Source organism: Rhinolophus sinicus, chromosome 17 (assembly GCF_057876585.1).
Source record: "Rhinolophus sinicus isolate RSI-liver-muscle chromosome 17, RSI-T2T, whole genome shotgun sequence".
NCBI lineage: Eukaryota > Metazoa > Chordata > Mammalia > Chiroptera > Rhinolophidae > Rhinolophus > Rhinolophus sinicus.
Genome location: NC_142517.1, coordinates 204,198,469 through 204,218,593, shown reverse-complemented (window position 1 = coordinate 204,218,593; position 20,125 = coordinate 204,198,469). Strand labels below are relative to the sequence as shown.

At 37.4% G+C, this 20,125-nt stretch overlaps 1 protein-coding gene across 10 annotated transcripts in view; it reads left to right on the top strand.

Moving 5' to 3' along the window:
• The window catches only part of SPHKAP (SPHK1 interactor, AKAP domain containing), a 122,425-nt gene that overhangs the window by 65,744 nt on the left and 36,556 nt on the right, over nucleotides 1–20,125 (top strand). For 6 of the 10 annotated variants that reach the window (XR_012490111.2, XM_074314449.2, XM_074314442.2 and 3 more), the window contains 2 exons: nucleotides 15,957–16,016; nucleotides 17,589–17,738. Coding sequence is in view for 9 of the 10 variants with exons in the window: in XM_074314449.2 (XP_074170550.2) it covers nucleotides 15,957–16,016; nucleotides 17,589–17,738 (210 nt within the window). In the remaining variant the exon portion in view is untranslated. The remainder of the gene's footprint in view (nucleotides 1–15,956; nucleotides 16,017–17,588; nucleotides 17,739–20,125) is intronic. The other 4 variants (XM_019737395.3, XM_019737394.3, XM_019737396.3 and 1 more) reach the window with 1 other exon arrangement.

Sequence of the window (20,125 nt, the reverse complement as noted above, 5' to 3'; positions counted from 1 at the left end):
CTGGATGTCCGGCTAGGTCTTATATTCGGGGAAACACGGTAAGACTGAGAAATGGCCGTGGTAGAGGGGCAGTTGGGACCTTGCAATTTTGGCAAGAACATACAAGTATGCCCAGGTTCATGGCAGATTACATCTCCCAACAGTGTCTTCCCTTATGTTCTCCAGCATCACACTTTCCTAGTTTTCTGGCTATTTCTCTGGCTACTCGTGTCCTTGGTCAGTTTTCTGACTCTGTCCCTATGGCAGCATTTTAAAGAGCTCTGCACTTGTCCCTCTTGCCTACATTCTCTTTCCCTTTATGATCTCATGCATTAATTAACATCTGTACCAGAAAACAAACTCAAATGCTTACAAAGATAAGACAGGTAATGGAAATGAGTGACAAACACCAGGCGTAAAACCAACATCTGCCAAATACATAATCACTTGCCATTCATTTTACCTGAATGGAGATGAAAATACTTAGCATATTACAAACATGACTGATACTGAAAATAACACTGTGAAGTCAAAAATGTTAAACTGTACCCTCTAAAAATAGAAACACCCCATTATTAAATTCGTATATTTGAAGTTATTAGAATTTGATCTGAAACTAAAAATCTGAAAACTTTTCTTATACACAAGTTGTCAATAACAAATTTTATATTTCAATGTATAATGTGCAAAACCAAGTTTAGCCACGATTCCTCTGGCAGTGTATAATATTTACTTTTATTACTTTCCATAATGGAAAACAGCTGTTCCCTCAAGCAGGTATTGCCAAGCCTGGACAGACTCATGCTTCTTATATTTAAGGTAATTATGTCTGGGAGAATTATACAATTCTGGTGTCCCAATGTTATCATTTTTAGAGTCTAGTGCTTATGATTTTATATTTCAGGAATCTCCATTGGCAGCTCCTCTTTCACAATTTAAATATTAAGAGAGAGAAATTGAAAAATGTTAATCAATTTGACTTGAAGTTTAACATCAACCAAAGAAATCTTTTTTTAAAACATCAGCCTTCAAAACCATAGTGTGGGGAACGTGGCTAATTTTTATTTGGGAAACTGATTTCAGCATGTGAAAGTGAACCAGGTTGTTTCTTCCCACATGATATCTCCAAATGCATAAAATTTCAGGATGACTGGGCCAATGAGATCATACATTCCAATAACTGTTCAGTGGTCAGATGAGTTGTACTGACAACTAAAGTGGCCAAATCTTTAATGCCATCACAAATGCATGAATAAGTCAATGTCCTCCAACAGTTAAAACTCTTTTTAGCACCTTGTCATAGCAAAGCCACCAAAACTGTGCCGTACTTCACATCTAGTTCATCCAGCCTTGACTCAAGCTATAGGAAGGTGCACATTGAGTTCATAGAGTTAATTGCTATGTTGTTCATAACATTATCTAGTTTTAACTTTTTAACCAAAACAATTTAGTTTATAATGTATTATAGAAACTCAAATTCGACACACTTGAAAATACTGCCACCGTGTATGTTCATTCCATAATAAGTCTTACTTGAACACCAACCGCAGCAGCACCACCACCTCTTACTAAAACTAACCAGTCTGCAATAAGTTATTTAACCTCTCTTAGTGAACAAGGTAAGTCATTTCTTGATGTTATGCTGTCAGAGGACTATATCTAAAAATTCTGGGTTAAAATTGTCATCAACACTAAGAACAAATACAGCTAACTGGGTTGTACTACACAGATAGATAAAGGATGGATAGATAGATTATAGATAGATAGATAGATAGATAGATAGATAGATAGATAGATAGATAGATAGATAGATAGATGAGTTGGATATCAATCTGTGCTTTCAGCAGATGCCACAAATAAATTTTTCATGTAAATTATAAAGTAAAATCTTAGCAGTAGTTTCAATATGACAAGCAATATTTTTTCCAGCTAGAATTTTGTTTGAGAAGCTTGTTTCTGTTCAGAGCACATAATTTCGGCTGCACTCAATATACTTTATTTAATAAATCTGTCGTCTGTAAAGAGCAATTGTCCAGACAAGTTATTTTCCTAATGCATAACTAATTCCAAAGAATCATCAGTAATTTTACTCACATCCAAAACAAAGGCTTTTTTAAAACAGATCACCAATTGTTTCATCATGCATGTTTTATACCTGTATAGTCTTACATGGTGGATTGTTTCATATTATTTTAAGATTTTGTTTTGTTTCTTTTGAACACAGATACACTTTGCCTGATAAACATGTGTATCCAGTAACACTTTTACAAAGAAATGGGCTCTCTACCATTTTTCTTAAAACTCAGCCTTCACATTTTTATTTTCCCCTTGTTAATGCAGACCCAGGTACAGAGACATATTTCTCTACTATTAAAAAAAATTATCATGCAATCAACAAAGAAGGACATTTGCCATTAGAGCTCAGTGTCCAGGATACAATAGGAAGTGGGGGAGTCTGTAAGGACAGGGGACCACACGCCACTCTTAACAGGGTCTGGGAAATTGTTACCATATAAAAATGCAGGTTTCTTGTCCCAGAGTTTGTACTTTTTTACAAAGCCTAGAAATCCAGATTTTCTAGTGGGAAATCCGCCAATTGTTCCACTAACGTTACTTTAATTTCACTTAAAACATGACCTATTCTACACTCAACACATTTCCAGACTGCATATCAGCTAATTGGGGACTGAACATGCCAGTTTGCAATCTCTGAAAGAAACTAGGTGACATTTATTATATCAGGGCTAATAAGGCTGGAGTCTAGATTTAATCCCTACAGTGTCTATTCTTTTCAAGGAAAAGTGTTTTGTTTTGTTTTTCTTATTTTCTTCTTCTTCTTCTTCTTCATTTTTTTTTTTTTTTTTTTTTTTTTTTGTAGTGGTCACAGCTAACGTTATTTTCCAAGAAAATACATTTGCTGTATAGACCAAGTATAAATACCTCAGTCCAAATAGTACAGCTATTGCCAAGCAAAAATCCTTGTTTGAATCATATATTGCACACTCATTTATTAGGTCATAGGTAAAATTGAGAGTCCAACTAGTAATAATAATAGTAATACTGCTAACAAAATAATAGTAAAGCTAATTGATTTAAGTTCTTATTTCTGATCATAGTCCTATTCCTTCTCCACAGACCTAGAAGCAGCAAAGCCCATCATGCCTGCTGTTATTATTCCTATTCTCATGCTGTTATGGAGAAAGTTTAACACTCAGAAAAGAATATCCATATATATAATATGTGAAGCACACATACGAAAATGGAGAATTTGCTGATGCTGCAAAGGTTGTCCCTGGTTGGCCCCAAATCCAATGAGCTTCATGGAGCCCTTGTCACCAGTTTCAACCTGTTCTCTGCTCCTGGAAACGAGTCTCCTGCTTTTCCCTCTGATGGGCTGCTCCTGGTAATAATGTCTCTTCTTCTCATAGTCCTTTCTCAGTCACTCATCAAACTTAGAGCATTTCCTGAGAAGTTTGCTGCTTCCCAAAGTAAACCCCACCTCTCACCCTCCCCCTGGAGAATACCTCTCCCAAGCTCTGCCACCAGTCTTGACTCCTACTTCTGGCTCTTTGTGGCTTTGTCCAAATCATCCATTGAGCCCAACATTAGATGCCTCTTGGAGAAAACCCTCAGAAAACATACAGATTCAATTGCAAGTACATTAAAGTCCTGGAAGTAAATATCATCTTCCAATCACTAGGCATCTTTTTTACTTAAATTTTTTGGAGTGACAATGGTTAGTAAAATTACATAGGTTTAAGTGTACAATTCTGTAATACATCATCTGTATATCACATTGTGTGTTCACCACCCAGCATCAGTTCTCTTTCTATCATCATATATTTGACTCTCTTCACCCTCTTCTACCATCCCACAACCACTATGGAAGGCATTGTGGAGGTTCCTCAAAAAATTACAAATAGAATTACCATATGACCCAGCAATCCCTCTCCTGGCTACCTACCCAAAAAATCTGAAATTATTTATCCATAAAGAGATGTTGTTGTTGTTTTTTAAAAAAAGATTTAACTAGGAGAACAAAATATTGAACATGTATCCAATTTTTGATCATAGTAAAACCCCTGATAGTCTACCCAATCCACCATCTTTTAAAAACAGCGTAGCATTACATATATATAATATAGACCATTATGCAATATATATCACATAGCTAATTACATAATATATAATATAGCATCTAATCAATGCTATGCTAACCAGACAGCCTAGAGTAGCACCGACCTCTAAGACAGACTGCTCCGGTCGGGCTGGATCCTGTCACTCAGCAGCTCTGTGACTCTGCACAAGTTGCTTAACTTTCCTGAATCTCAGTTTCCTTGCATGCATCTGGGGGATCGCAACAGACTCTTCTTTGTAGAATTTTCATGGGGGTCGAAGGTCTGGCCCAAAGTGTCTGCTAGCATCTTAGTTCTGAAAGTCTCAACTGAGCACCTGTAAATTGCCTTGTAACTCTTTCTAATTAATCGATGTGTAAGTATCAAATTGTTGAAAATAATCAATTAACCTTTTGATCTTCAACCTTTGTTGAAGATAATCAATTAACCTCTGTAGATATTCAATTAACCTTTTCCCTGAAGACTCATTTTCTTCATCAAAAAGGGAAACAGAAACCTTGGATAGTTCATTTCAGTGCTGCGCAATTAACACAGGGTTTGGTCCAGTATTGCAGGCGTTTTGTGCGTGAACATCAGAAGCATGAAAAACACAATCTCTTCTTAGAGTATAATATGATGAAAACCCTTCAGTTGTGACATTACTAAAAATCAATTTCACAAGCCAGCATCAGTGAAAAGTGCACAGAGTATCCAGTGCGATGGTATGAGGAGGTGGGATGTTTGGGAGGTAATTCAAATTAGATGAAATTATTAGAGTAAAGCCCTCGCGAGTGGGGTTAGTGCCCAAATAAGTCACCGGAGTCCTCTGCTCTGCCCTCCATGGTGAGGCTACAAGGAGAAAGCAGCAGTCTGTAGCCTTGAAGAGGTCCCTTCCAGAATCTGACTATGCTTGCTCCCTGATCTCTGTCTTTTAGCCTCCAGAACTGAGAAGCAAATTCTGCTGTTTATAAGCCTCCCGGTTTATGGTTTTGGTTATAGCGGCCCAAGCTGACTAAATCACATGATTATGTCAGCCTTCCCTCATCCGGGGGGTCTTTCTCTTCCCTCGCTTTCCATTGCAACCAGGATAAAGACACAATCTTTAAATTTTTCTCCAAAGTCCAGCATCATCCCTCTGGCTTCAACATCATCATCAGTCTGCTACCTCCCTACACTCCGATCACTCTTCCTTCCTTAAATGCACTATGCTGCCTCTTGTTACAAAACCTTGATAAATGTCATGTATTCCCTACCTGGAATACTCCACTACCTAACTGCCTTCTTATGCATCCTCCAGCCATCCCCTCACCTCACCTCTGACACTTCCAGATCTTCCTTCAAACTTGCCCCCCTCAGGAAGCCTTTCTCCTCCTTTATCAGTTCACTGTTCTCTGTCCCACAATCTCTAAAGACCATGGACTCTCCCTTGCAGTTGTGATTTCACAGTTAGTACTTTCACAGGCACTCACATATTTTCCAAAGGAATGAATGAAACAACTCGTAAGTTTTGAACTTCAAATAAACGTATAGAAATGGACAACACTAGGAGAGAGCATAGTTTGAAAGAGATGACCTTGTTTGGGTTTTGCTTGGCACTAGACAATTTTATTGCCTACTAGCTCAATAGAAATATTTAAGTTGAATGATATCATGCCAAGGTATTTTGAGTTCCTAACAAATAGGAGTTATATGAATAAAAAAGGCCTATATAATATTCATTACATAAAGTATAATTTCTAGTATATTCTTTCAATAGTATACTCTTTTAAGATATTTTAGAATACTTGTAGAGAACATTTTCTGTATCTGTGGCACATAAGATAATTTTAAAAAAAGAGGTGGAACATAAAATTAAGTCAATTTCAGTTATGTCTCGCTTCTTAATTGTGTAGTGGCATTTGAGAGCATATGCTTAAATTGTCAAAAGCAGGTATCTGATGCCAATGCCTTACTCCACTGAACAAGTCAGATATGCCTGTTGAGCACTGGTGATTTATCATTTTATTTCTTTTATAACCAAATGGACCATCTAAGCTACTTTCAGAAATATTGCTAGACCAACCCGCCCTATGCCTGAACACACACACGGAGCGATTCAAAGGAAAAGTGGCCTTTCCATTGCAAGTCATAAGGAGCATGAAGGTGATTCTGCCTACTCATATATCAAAGCTGTCAGATAATTGACTTAAAACGCATAATTGGCTAAAATTTTATAAGGAACCCTTTATTCATGCATTTAGTCTCTGTGGAAATATGATTTCTCATGTCTCGTGCTCAGAGGAAGAGCAGAGATATTATTTTTTGCTTATTTACTTTATCTTCTTGTTCATACTGGTAGTTAAAGTGAAAAAGAAACAGTTTAAGAAGCTCTTAAGTCAAAAAGAATGAGAACTGCTAGCTCAGCACTTAGGGAAAGCAAGTCGGATTATGCCAAGATTTATTACAACAATTTCCCGATCAAATTGAGCTGGGAGCAGTAAGTCCAAAATAACACAGGCTTGGGCCAAAATGGATCATTTGACATGACCAACTCCAGTTCTCTACATCTTCATCTATGACCTGGTTAGTCTTCATTTATTCAACAGCTCTTTACTGAACATTTGCTATGCCATGCACTCTGGTCAATGCTGGGTACACACTGATTGAGAGCAGACCCACCCTTGATGAGTCTACATTCTAGTTGGGGGAAAAGACAGGAAATAATTAAACAAACAAAGTTCACACAAATTGTGATGACTGCTGTAAAGGAGAAATGCACCTGTGCTGTAAGAGACAAGAGCTGTGACAGACGAGGATGATCAGGAGAGATCACTTGGAGGGGATACAGTTCTGCTCTAAATTGCAACATTTTTTTTTTTAAGTCCGTATATGTAGATAGTTCCCGATTTCATGTCTGTTGCAATCATCCACTGGTTTTATGACACATGATAACAGGCAGTACTCACAAGAGCAGTGAGCATTTAGATGAATTAAGTCATAAACTTCTGGGAACAAGAAGGAGGCATTTCTTAATTAAATGTTTTATAGTTCTGAAAAACAAGGTAGCACTCTGTACCTATACATATTAGGCTGCAAACATAAGTAACAAAGGTTTAGAATAAACGATTTAATGTTTTTTATCAGCACATAAAGTTTACATCATTAAATGGAAACAAATATTTATACCAAGGAAATAGGATTTGGGTAGCAGAGGAAGTAGCCACCCTCAAGGAGCCAAATTTTATTGCTTTACATTCTCAGAAACGGCTGTTCATTATAAAGATTCTATCTTTAATTATTTATATTGAACCTTATGAAATTGTCATTTTTGTATGAAAAAAAATTTAAGAGCAGCAATTTCAAATAGTTCACCCGTATAGACTATAACCCAGAAATCAACAGAATGTCATTGAGTTTTCTCTGATGTTCTTCATATTTCATTTATTCTTCATAGAAATTCTACAAAGTAAATATTTTATTATCCTCTCCCTTTTATTTTTTCCCCATGGTTTATCTAGACTAGAAAGCAGTAAGGGACGGAGGCAGGATTTGAAGCTAAGCTTGTCTGTAGGCAAAGCACATCCTTCTGTCACTTCTGCACTACTATACCTCAAAGATGAGAGAATGTTCCAGCCAGATAAGGGGAGCACATCCTCCCGAGGGCCAGCCAGAGTCAACATGGATAAGTCGTGTGTCTGGAATTTTGCCCTTTGGTGAAACTTACAGAATTTTAACACTCTGAACAATGAATGTATCTTGCGCATGGAAAACAGAAGATTATTTTTAAAGATTTGAAAATTACGGTTCTCTTTGTTTGCTGCAATGGCCTACTTACTTCTCCAGTTCTTTGTTGGTTCTTTTATCATGGCTATTCATGGACTTTGGGGACTGAAGTTATTCTCTGCTTCCATGATTTAGGGATAGATAGCCCTATGCCCTGCATCATTCTTTCACTAGAACATACTCACCCAGACTAAACAGAGTTAAAGCTTTGAATGGAAAGCATCCAAGAGAGTGGTAAGAGCTTATTTAAAAAAACAAAAGAAGAAGCTATTTGAGTGCAATAAATTTTGAAGGATGAGATGTGTAGAACCATCATATTTAACTTGATAATGGGTAAGAATTTCATGTCCCAGACATAAGTCTTTTAGGGTCAGCAAACAGATCATCTCATTTACCTCCTGATGTCCTGTGCATCTATCAGAAGACATGAATCCTCTGACTACTCCCCTCACTTCACACGTGCTCCACATATCCAAGAAAGAAAGTTTTCCCTATTAAACTTGCTACTGATTGCTATTGCTCTCTGAAACTTGGCTTAATTATAGTAGGCAAAGTGGAGAGTTGAGAAATCATCTTGATTCAAAAAGAAACCAAAGATTTACTACTGAATACAAGATCCCCCAGCATTATCCATGATGTCTGTCATAATCCATCTACTAGACATTTGATCAACATTTGGCTTTTCTTTGGCAATTTCAGAGCATAACTCCTGAAATTTGGAAATGTATCTCAGCTCTTTGTGTATTAGTAATCTAAATAACCTCTTTGAGAGGAAAAGCAAAGTGGAGCCAAGTCTGTCGTATTCTTTTTCCTTTCCCTTTAACATATAAACAAGGTAAAACTTCCAGATGAATCCTGTTCTAAGGGAAATTTGACTCGCCTCTGCCTCCACCATCCTTGGGCATCAGGTTTTCTTAAGACCACCCCTTTCAGTAAGAGGAGACAACAGGAGAAAGCTGTCATCACCAAGAAAACTAGTGATGACAAAATTGCAGTCAAAAATCATCTGATCTTGTGATTCCCAAATCTTGTCATCTGAGGAGATTTTTGAAAAATAAATATTTCCTTGAAAATAACTCAAATGTTCATAAACTGATAAATACTAAATAAACTGCAATCTATCCATACAATGGAGTATTACTCAGAAATAAACAAATGAACCATCTTCACACTATGAAGTGAATGAATTTTTAAAAACATTATTTTAAATTAGTCACCAAAAACATACATTGTATGATTCTAGTTATATGAAGTGTCCAAAATAGGCAAATATATAGAGATACAAAGTATATTAGTGGTTGTCTGGGGCGAGGTGGAGGGCGCGTTTGGGGAGAAATGGAGATTGACTGTTAATAGGTACATTTTCTTTTATGAATGATGAAAATATTCTAGTATTGATGATGGTTGTAAAACTCTGTGAATATATGTTAATAACCATTGAAGTATATACTTTAAATGGGTAAGCCATATAGTATGTGAATTATATCTCAGGAAAGTAGATCTTTAAAATGGAAATTTGAAATGAATATCATGTGTTCTTTATCTGGTAAAAGTATATCAGATGTATATAAGTGTATCCTCTTGCTCCAAAAGAAATGTTTTTTAATCAACAAAAATTGTGGGGAAATAAATAATTATCTTGCATAACATACTTAATTTTTACTTTTTTAGGTTAGCAGTAAAATTGTCTTCATGTATGGTACACTACAATGTCATCATTTAGAAATTTCTATACCTTTTAATGTGTCTCTTATTGCAAACGGCTTGAATAGCTACCCCCAAAACATTTCAAAGATTTTTTTTTTCAATATTGACAATAAAAAAGGCAGAGAGATTTGACATTTTTAAGTGTAAATCAAACTTTACATTTCATTTTGTGTGATTGCTGCAATCATTTCAAAGCAATAGTAGCTAGATACAAATGCAGCACCATTCCAACAGTCTAGTGTGTTCCAGAATGTCTGACAGCACCATGGCATACCAACACTCATGTATAAATTGCCATTTTAGTTATCGTCATCCTAAAGTACTAATCAGGGAAAATGCCATATTTTTTGAGAGATAATTTTGGTCCAGGGTTCTGAATCTAGCAAAAGTCTTCTGGCTGGGGGAAGAAAAGGGGCAACTTTGTCTTTGGAAGATTTGTGGACCAGCATCTTAATACCATCAAATTAAGAGATCCTATCATTTCCACATGGCCAGATGGTTGCATTGTTAGAAGCCGCAGAAAAAAGAAATTGAGCTTCTTCGAAGATAAGCATAAGTATATATTTGGTCATAGTAAACATTCAAGTGCCTAGATTGTAAAGGCAATTTCAGGATTTCCATAAGAATGATTTCTAAGCAGGATTTTCATAAGAGTGATTTCCTTTATAGGTTTTAGCTGACTTCAGGAGAGATGGAAAAATACCCCATAGAGGAAGTCAAAAGCCCCCCATTCTGGGCTAAGAACTCCACTGTCACATAGCTTCATGCACAGCCATTTGCCCTTGGTGGATGCATAATGCAATGGCATTTCTCAAAGACTGAGAATCTTTGACCATCTGAACAGTCCAAAATGTTGACTAAAATGAATACATGAAAAATAAAAGAATAAAACTGCCTACATACTATATGAGGTTGACAATCATCATCAATTTCCTCCCTCCCCCACCCCCGTGGTTTCAATTCAAAACGTCAAACTTTAATTTTTTATATGACATAATAGTATTGTTTTTGTGTGACTGTTTTTTCAATCTGTATTGAAATAAAACCATTTATTAAGTACAGCTAACTCAAAAGTTGTTGTGAATTACAATCCACTTACAATTATTTATTTTTTTTCCTATTTTTTATGAGATTTAATGTTAACTTCCTTCTCACGGGAGTCTTTCACCAAAATATATCTAATGTCACTATCTGGTGATACATCTATCACTATAATAATGAAATTTTATTTTTAAACATGGGTACATAGTCCTCCATTTATGAAAAGGGACTTATAAGTAAAATAAATAATTGAGATTGTTTGACTAAATAGTTCATAATACTAAACAGAGAAAACAGCTTATTGCCTATGGACATTAAAATTTTTACTATATATAAATAACTTTGAAAACTATTTTAGATTATGTAAAAGTCAAAATCATAAAGTAGCATCATTTTCTCAATGACATTTATTCCTACAGCATTTCATTTTAAAACCATTATAATGATAGAAGAGAGTCATTTGAATTTAAAAGTTATGTGCAACCACAAAATTAGCTTAGTTAAGCAGGCAAGAAAAAAGGTGTTTGTGTTCTTTTGGTGACGATGTTTCCATCTGCTTCGGCAGAGTATGTCTGCAGATGGTCTAAACAAGGACATATGCAGACACAACATGAAATGTTTTTTTAATCTGAAGAGAAAGGTGTTTCCATTCCAAGAAAAACATTGAAAACTTTTAGGTGCATTTCTTACCAATTATGGTTCTCAATTTTTTGCCTTTTTTTACTTTTTAGCAAATCCTTACTTGTGGGACAAAAAAGCCAATCTACGTACTTTAAAAAGAACGAATAAGTTGGTGAATATTAGCCTAGTTCATTCTCCTATAACTTCCCTATTTAGTCCCGTATGTCCTTATTTGAAGAAAACCTTGTTCATTCATATCGAGTATATTGGAATTCACTACATAAATAAGGAAAAGAATCATTACACGGAAAAGAATTTTTCCACCTATCATCGGAGATAGTGCGTCCACTTCATTCAAGCACATACGTTTGTCAACAAGCATTTATTGAGCATCTACCAAATGCTGGGCTAGGCTAAGCACCAAGAATTCAGTGACGAACACGGCCTGCCGTCATAAACTCACAATCTAGTGGAGGCTGAAGGAAAACAGATAACTACATAAAGAAAAAGGATTACTAAGTAAACACACACACTTAAAAAATATCTTTCCCTGGGTCACTTGGCATATTTGAATTTGCACAGCAGGCATTTTACAGATAACTCAATGGCATCACTGCAGATCGTGGTGGAGTCAACACAGAACGGTCATATCTTATTGCAAAGTGGCTGGTGTCTCAGACATACAACCTCAGCCTCCCCTCCCACAGCACTCTCTCCAGACCCTAAGGCATCCCTTTCAATACAGAGCCCATGGAACCATAACGCAGAATCTCCCAAGCTTGCACATTTTAGTCACGTATAACTCTCACCCCTCAGAAACTTATTTTCAACTTCCCATTGCCAAATGTTTCCTTAGAACTTCCTGTGGTAACACAGGAAGAAGCCTCACTTGTGAAGAGGGATAGACGTCATTCCAACCCTTAAGACTTTCTCAACTCTTACTGCACAGGGAGCGTATCACAGAATTATGACTTCCTCTTTCACCCAACTTTTTAAAAAGCCTGCTGATTTACGCCCAGAGTCTTCATTGTGGAGGGAGAAAGGCATTTTGCTCACAACTTTCATCTCACTTCTGGAGTTCCTCTAGGGGGCGCCTCTGGCCTGGGACTTACAGCCTCTTCTCCTTCCTCTTGTGCTGAACACAGAGCCTCTGATCATTACTCAACGGGTGCTGATCAGGGAACACTCATCCACTCTGTCTGTGCCATTTTCCCTCTTCTGCTTTTAGATGTGTCCTGCCTGCTTCTCGGGCTCACTTCAGATCCAGCCTTCTCTGCGATGCCATTCTCCCATCTTCCTTCTGCAGCACACAGACCTGTCACTTCTGTGACACTTAATAATGTTTTTTTGTAGTTTTAAGAATGTGTTCTGCCTCCGGACATATCAGAACTGCCTGACAGCAAGAACAATACCTTGTATTGTTTGTCTTCTCAGCACCCAGCACCAAGACCACATGCTTCCAAGATGTAGAGCCTATGGTCTCATTAAACTACACAAACCTCTACCTCACACCCACCATTCCCCAGCTCTTCTAAGAGGCATGTCATATATTCTCCATTAGTGGAGTTCAGCATTAGTGGATGCCTAAATATCAAGAACCCACGGTCATAGAGATCGAACATGTTCCGAGAGCAATTCCGTCACATGGACCATTTCACCATGAGGTGGATTTACTGTAAAATCATCAAAGATTAAAATTCAGGGCTCCTCAGGTGTATAGGCTCTACTCCCAGGGACCTGGGAGGGGTCTTAGCAATATGTTCACATGGTTATATGTTTTGCGAAATTTTCAAAAGAATGATATTTTAACTACAACTGTCCCTTTCCATTCGGACTCCCACTACATCTTATCTCCCTTCATGTTGAGAGTCGTTTGAATGAACACAGACATGGGTGGGGTCTCACTTAAGGGAAATTGAGGGAAGTGTGTTTTCCTGAAATATGTTTATGTAATTTGAGGTCACTTTCATGTATAGTTAAGTGATTGTTAGTTATCCACATGTAGCCATGGCTTTCAGCAAAACTCACCATGGACAGTGGCAACTCAACCAGATATTGTGACATGAAAGTGTCAGGTCAGAGGTGGTTTTGCAATATGAGCATATCCTACCATCCCCAATACCAAAAACATATAATAGTAAAGAAAAAACAAGGTACATGTGCCAGAAGCGAGTCTGGGGAGAATTCTTCCAGTCACCAGACATGTGAAATTTTAAATGCAAGATTGTGTTGTGTCTCAGAGGGAATTTATTTGATAACACAGCATTGAAAATAATAACTGTACCATGCATTTTTTTTCTTTTTTAATGGGAATCAAACAACAGAGAATTTACTTAGGCTTCTGTTTTAGAGCACAAATCTGTAATAGGATTACAAGTAATGAGTATGCCTGTGACAACCCATAGATGAAGAAAATTTTACAGTGGCTTCCCACTAAATCTGACATCAACCTGGAAAGTGTACAAGATATTATCAGTAAAAGTTTGTGAAGCTTAAAAAAAAACCCATCAACAATATTAGAGTAAGACTGGATTATCTTTCTATTTCCTCTAGAGAAAATGATGCTATAAAACTGCTACGATATGAAGAGAAAATCAAGGAGTACAGAGCCAAAAATGTAGGGGGAAAGTATTGCGGAGATGTATTGGCAGTTGATTAATTAAAATATCATTTTTCTGGGAGTTGTCATGTTTGTGGTATTTGTCAACATTTTTATTTTTGAGGTTTGTTGTGATTCCATCTTCTAAATCAATGAATATTCACTTTCACACCTAAGTTAGAATTTTTAACTCTTTTTCTTTTTGTTAAAGACTCCCAAAATTGGGCCCTAAAAACCTACGGAAAGATATATGTTCCAATAAGCAAGTGGTTAACTTATGTCTTGCTTTGTTCCGGTTTGGGCCCAGCTAGTTAAGTGTGGAGGGTATCCGTCAAATGTAGGCAGTTTTATATTGCAGCCCAGAGTGAAGGAAAAGTAAGTTCATCTCCAGAGACATAAAGACAGTATCAGAAGGCAGAGAAATTGTTATTATAGATGTTTTTCTTTGGTCTCTGTTTTTCCCTCCTCCTTTGTGATATAAGGTAATAAGAGCCCAGGATCAAGGTAATGCACCTTTCCTCAAGGAGAATGGAAAATCGTCTAATCAATTCAGTAAGCAGTAACTGCCATCCCAGCTGCATGTTATGAAAAGTCCTGGAGTACAAATGGATATTGAACCAGTTTTCCAAGGACAAAGTTACTATTATTATACAAATATTTTCAAATGGCCTTAGATCATGGATCCCTTCCAAGTGCCACCTACTATTTATGCTTCCATTTGCACTATTGGCGAAGGAACTCAGGCCCAATTCCTCCCTACTCACCCATCTTATTACGCCAAGAAAGAGAAGCTGTGAATGAGAGGGTGGGTGGCATTTCATGCCCTTCCTTCCCCCAAATGTCCGTCCAGTTATTGTCAACAAGCAGGTATTATATCCTAAGGATACACTGCAAGGTTATTGTGAGCCCAGGAAACGAGGAAATCGCCCATTATTTGGGGCAATAAAACTATAATGATCTTTACACTTCCACAATGCATAACTATTTTAGTTTTTAAGGCTTTTCCCAAAATCTTTTGATTTTGTTTTTTTAATCTCAAAAAGAAAAAGGATGGACTCTGAGAAACATGACCATGAACAACTAACTGAAATCAGAAGGCCCCATATGCCTGCAGGCATCTACTTAAGTCCAACCATTTGACTAAATTTCCAGATAATTAATCTGCACACTATTAAATGGTCAAACCCACTTGTTAAGAATAAAAACCTTTGGATGCTTTTTAGCAAAATATTGTAAAATCTCATGTCCATCATTTCATTTAACACAGACCCTCCAGAACCTTATTTCTAACACTTCCCTTTCCACAGGCTTGTGCCGCAATCTGACTCTTGCTAGATGCTTCTTTATAGTGTGTGGCACTTTCTACTTCCAAGTATCACTCATGCTATCAGACCTCCCAGGGACACCCACCCAGGTCCCTACCCACCAAACTCCTATTCCACTCTCAGAACATTCTCTCACCTCTTTGAAACTTCAAGATTTCTTCTCCCCCTCTCCATCTGAATGCCCATAGATTTTTATCTGTGTGATGTGTTTGAGATTTAAATAAACGTTGCTCTGAATTATTAGTATTGTAGCTATTGTTTTTATACTATAACTTATTCAGACATTTAAGATGGCAAAATAAAAGGCAAACAATACAAGATTAAATAAATTAAAATGAACTAAAACCATGAGGCAAAGAGAAATCCACTCACTTCACACTATATTAACAGTGAAAGGAGAAAGGGAACAAAACATTAGAAAAGGGAAATGGAGAGACGTGTTCACTGCAGTTACAAACCAAGGCTTAGAGTTCTACAAATCTTTTCTCTTATTTCATGAGATTCGACAGCACTTTATAAAACCAGAAGATTTTTGTTGGCACTGTTGCACTGACTCTAATACAAACAGACTGCTTTGTTCGTTGGGCCATGAAAGAAAGAGGGCATTTGGTGGGATCAGCGGGAGTTACGACGAGAGTGTTAGAGGTCTACATGGAAGCTCAAAGGTAAAATGCCTGTTTCAAGGCCAGATCACTGATATAAAATGTGTACAACCCTCCACTCATTTGCTCCCAGCTGATTCCTGCTTTCTTCAAAAAGACCTGCCAGGTTTTCCACTTCCTTGACCACGTTTGCCCACTTTTCCAGGTCTGCTTTGTGAACCTGGATGTGAGCAAGGATGAGAGCAGTACGGAGCACCTGCAGCAGGTAAGACTGGGAACTCGAGCTCGCAGGGAGCTCATTGCAGGGGCTGACTGCACGCATGACTGCCAACACGGGTTCATATGGAAATGATGCTCATTTTGTAGGAGACAAACACTTCATTTGAGTGGTTCCATGACCCCTTCCTGCCACTTTCTCATGCACTTTGCCCTGCTTATATTTGCATATTTTGCTTCCCCAGAGACAGGGCCACTCTCCAAGTAGGCCCTTTGTCCTGCCCAACAGTGCCACAGAGAGCTTTTCTCTGCTGTCCCCTTCTCCACTCTCCAGCACCCTGCCCGAAATGACTTTTCCAAGGTTTTTCCAAAACCTGCTTTGATACCAGCCAGCCCTTCCCTCTGCCTCTCATATTAGCTGCTTCCCACTGCTTTCATCAAATGTTTTGTCTCTGACTTTGCTTTGCTAGCCCTACACTCACCTGGGGCTCAGCCAACATTTCGCACTCGCAGCAGCTAAATATTCCAAGCTCATCCGAAGTTATGAGAATCCTGATGTCAACCTTTGACAACACACAAGAACTTGAAGGCCCACTCTGTCCTTTGCAACTAGAGCCCACGGGTACAACAGGAAACAATTAACTGGTGTGATATGATTATCATTTCATGCCCAAAGCTGAAGATGGTTTGATCTTACTATTTGGTATAGTGCTTTTAGTGTATAACAGCATACCATTTGCAGCTTGATTACCACAGGACGAGCGATTACTCAGTTACTCCTATAATGCTTTTCTCCTGACAATGCTGCAACCTGAAGCTTCTCGAACCCAATTGCCCATGCAGATTATTATCCATTATAGATTTCCCCTGAGCTCCAATATCATCCATCTGTGGAGTTCGGGAGGGACTTTCAGAATAAATTGTGCATGGGATTTCATTTGATGGAATTATGGTGCAGAGTGCACCAAAGAAAGAATAGGAAGGACCAAAGCAAGTTGGCATCTTAAAAAACTATGTCTGAAGATTTGTGTGAGTGATTTGAGACAGTCTTTTGCTGTGGCAAAGAGCAGACACTTGGCAATGATTTAGCTGCATAAACTTGTGTGAGGTACTGGGCCTCAGGCTACTTATGTGTAAAAAGAAAGTAATAGTGGTACTTAATCCATAGAGGGGCACTGTGGGGATCAAATATAATAAGACGTAACATATGTACAGTCTTTAGCTTAGTGCCTAGAACAAAACAAAATCAATGTTACTAATTATTTTATTATTAATCTAATTATTGACTTTATTAGAACAGGTGATTTATTAGAACACATCACTTATCCCAGGACTTCAGAGGAAAAAATTCCCAAACTACTATATTTAACTGTGGTGTAACAGTAATTATTAAATGTTTACTTTGGGAAATGTAGAACTAAAGAATTTTAAATCTTTATAATTAAGGAATTTTCTATTCCAATCTCAACCTTTATGCTTCAATTTCACACAATCTCTTCTAGTAATATAGTACATGAAGTAATCTATAGTATGTATAGTTACATGAGTATATTATTTTTGCCAGTAAGTAGTTTGAGGGAAGTGTTTTGGAAATGAAAGGAAATCATCTAAACTAGTAAAGATTCTTGCTCTACAGAAATTGGTCAACGTATCACCAGATCTCCCAAAACTTATCAACTCCATGAATGTTCAACAGCCAAAAGAAAATGAAATTGTCCTCCTAAGTGGGTTAACATCTGGAAATCTCCAGACAGACTTTGAAGTTTCACAGGTAAGAAATATAAGCTCTTGATAAGGTTTTCACTAGTGATCAGCTCTTGGCACAAATCAGTGTGACCCCCAAATAGATGCTGCACGTAAACGCCTGTAGCATAAAAATCAAAAATGTCTTTGTACTCAAGAATAGTCTTCATTTGTATTTCTCCGAAATGTTGCCACTTAGAGTTTGACAGAGCTTTCTTTACAGCAACTCCTAACATTTATTATTTTCTCAAGTTCATGGTGCTAAGTGGCACTTCAACCAGAGCAGACACACTAGGCATTGATTGGTTAGTTTAGTTTTCTACAAATCTACTGGACAATAAAAAACAGAATTGTCTTCTGTTTCAAGAACAATACCAAAATTCTGATTCATACCATGTGGTTGAGGAATCCCACAATTTCTTCCTTCTGAGTGTTATTTATTTCTTAGCATGTACCAAACAGCCAGGCTAATAAATACAGGATAGCAACCGCAGCATGCAAAAGGTGTTTCCTGGGCCCCCAAAAATGAAATTCCCAGAAAAAATGATTACTGAAAATAAAGCAGGAATTAAAATGCTATTATTCTCATTCAACATACTGACATTCATTGTTGTTATATAAATTATTATACTCTTTATTTGAAGAAAAATTTAAAAATTTAATTGTTTAATCAACTTACAGAAAAAAAATATAAAAGATTTCTAAGGGCACACTGCATAAAAGCTTGCTAATTTTCTCAAATAAGATATGCTGATAATGATAGCTCCAGATTAAGATAATGAGCATTTGTTTTCTTGCAAATTGTTCTTCCTTGGATTTTAGTTTTGCTGAAAATTTTTAAAATATATTATTCTTCAATTTTTCAAAATATCAAAAACTTCAGAGGCCCACTATTACTTTCTCTACTCTAGATGCTTCATAAAAATCTGCACACAGCCCATTACAATTTGCAAATCAAGACTAGAACAAAATTCCTCCCAGTCAATAGCACATTTCCTTAGTGAGGAAATGTATCATCTAAAAAGAGAACACAGAAATGCCTCTAAATACCCTCTCTTTATATAAAGCAAAATCATGATGATCAAAAGTAATTTTCAAACCTGAGTTTTAAGAGTATTTCTAGACTAGGCCTGTTAGTTAGGATTTCTAATTAAACATGGCAGAAAAGTGGCTTGCACAAAGAGAATGCATTGTCTCATGTAACTAAAACATTCAGAGTAAATACAGGGACTTAAACAGTCATCAGACATGGATTTTCTCTATGTCCTCTCTCCTGCTTTCTCTCTGTTTACCCCATTATCAGAGGAGCTCTTCCTGCAAGGAGGCAATATCCCTTTGGGTTCAAGTTGGGCAAGAAAGCGTGAAAGTCTCTTCCAGGTGGCTTCCAGCAACAGTCTCATTGTGTCGTATTGGCTCTCAAGTGTCACGTGCCCATTTCTGAATAAATCACTGTGGCCTAAGGAATAAGATACTCACATTGTCCAGACCTGGGTCACACGATCACCTCTGGAGTTGGAGGTGAAGTAACTCCATGTGGATTACTGGGACTGTGAGTGGCCCAGAAAAATGACACCCCACAGGGGGCGAGACCCAAAGGAAGGGTTTGGTCAGAAAAGCAACACAAATATTCATTAGGGTAAGGGAGAATACAATTGCCCAGGACTCATTAAAGATCACCCATCAAAAACGTGTTTAAAATTCTGCATACTTTTCCTAAGAGCTGTCAAGAATTTCCTGTGAGCTACAACATAAACACCTCAAATTTCTTTGTTCCAAGGGTCCCCACCACTTCCTAAGTATCACTTCACCCACAGAAAGGACCTTTCAGGGTCACACAGCTACAAAGTGGAACAGCCAGTATTGCAAGCCAGGTGTGTTGGACTCCAACTCCCAGGTCCTTTCCAATTCTCCCCATGGCCTCCTGGTCCAACCGACAAAGATCCAGCATCCGCATAAGACACGTACAGTTTGGAAAGGATGGTGGGTTGCACCCAGACCGACCCAAACTCAGGCTTCGTGAAATTGTGCTGCATCTCGTGGAAAAAACAGCCACAGGCGCAGATCTTATGATTGTACATAACCATCTCAGAAAAAAAAATGTTTTTTCTATAGGAAAATAATCGATTTTACTTATATTTTCCACTTAGTATTTTACCTGACTGTTGGTTGTTGTCATGATTATTTTTCTTAAGATTTCTTAGAGTCTGATCCTAAGACTCCACTGAGGACAGTTTGAGGAAGAGAAAGGATAACTGTTGTACCACCTCCTCATTTGTTGCTCACCGGTGTGCCTTCATTAGTCTTTTCTAACACATATGCATAGGTAGCTGTGTATGTGTTTATATATATTTAATAATATCCACAAAAAATGAGATCCGAGAGAATACAGATTATAGATACCGAGCTCCATGACAG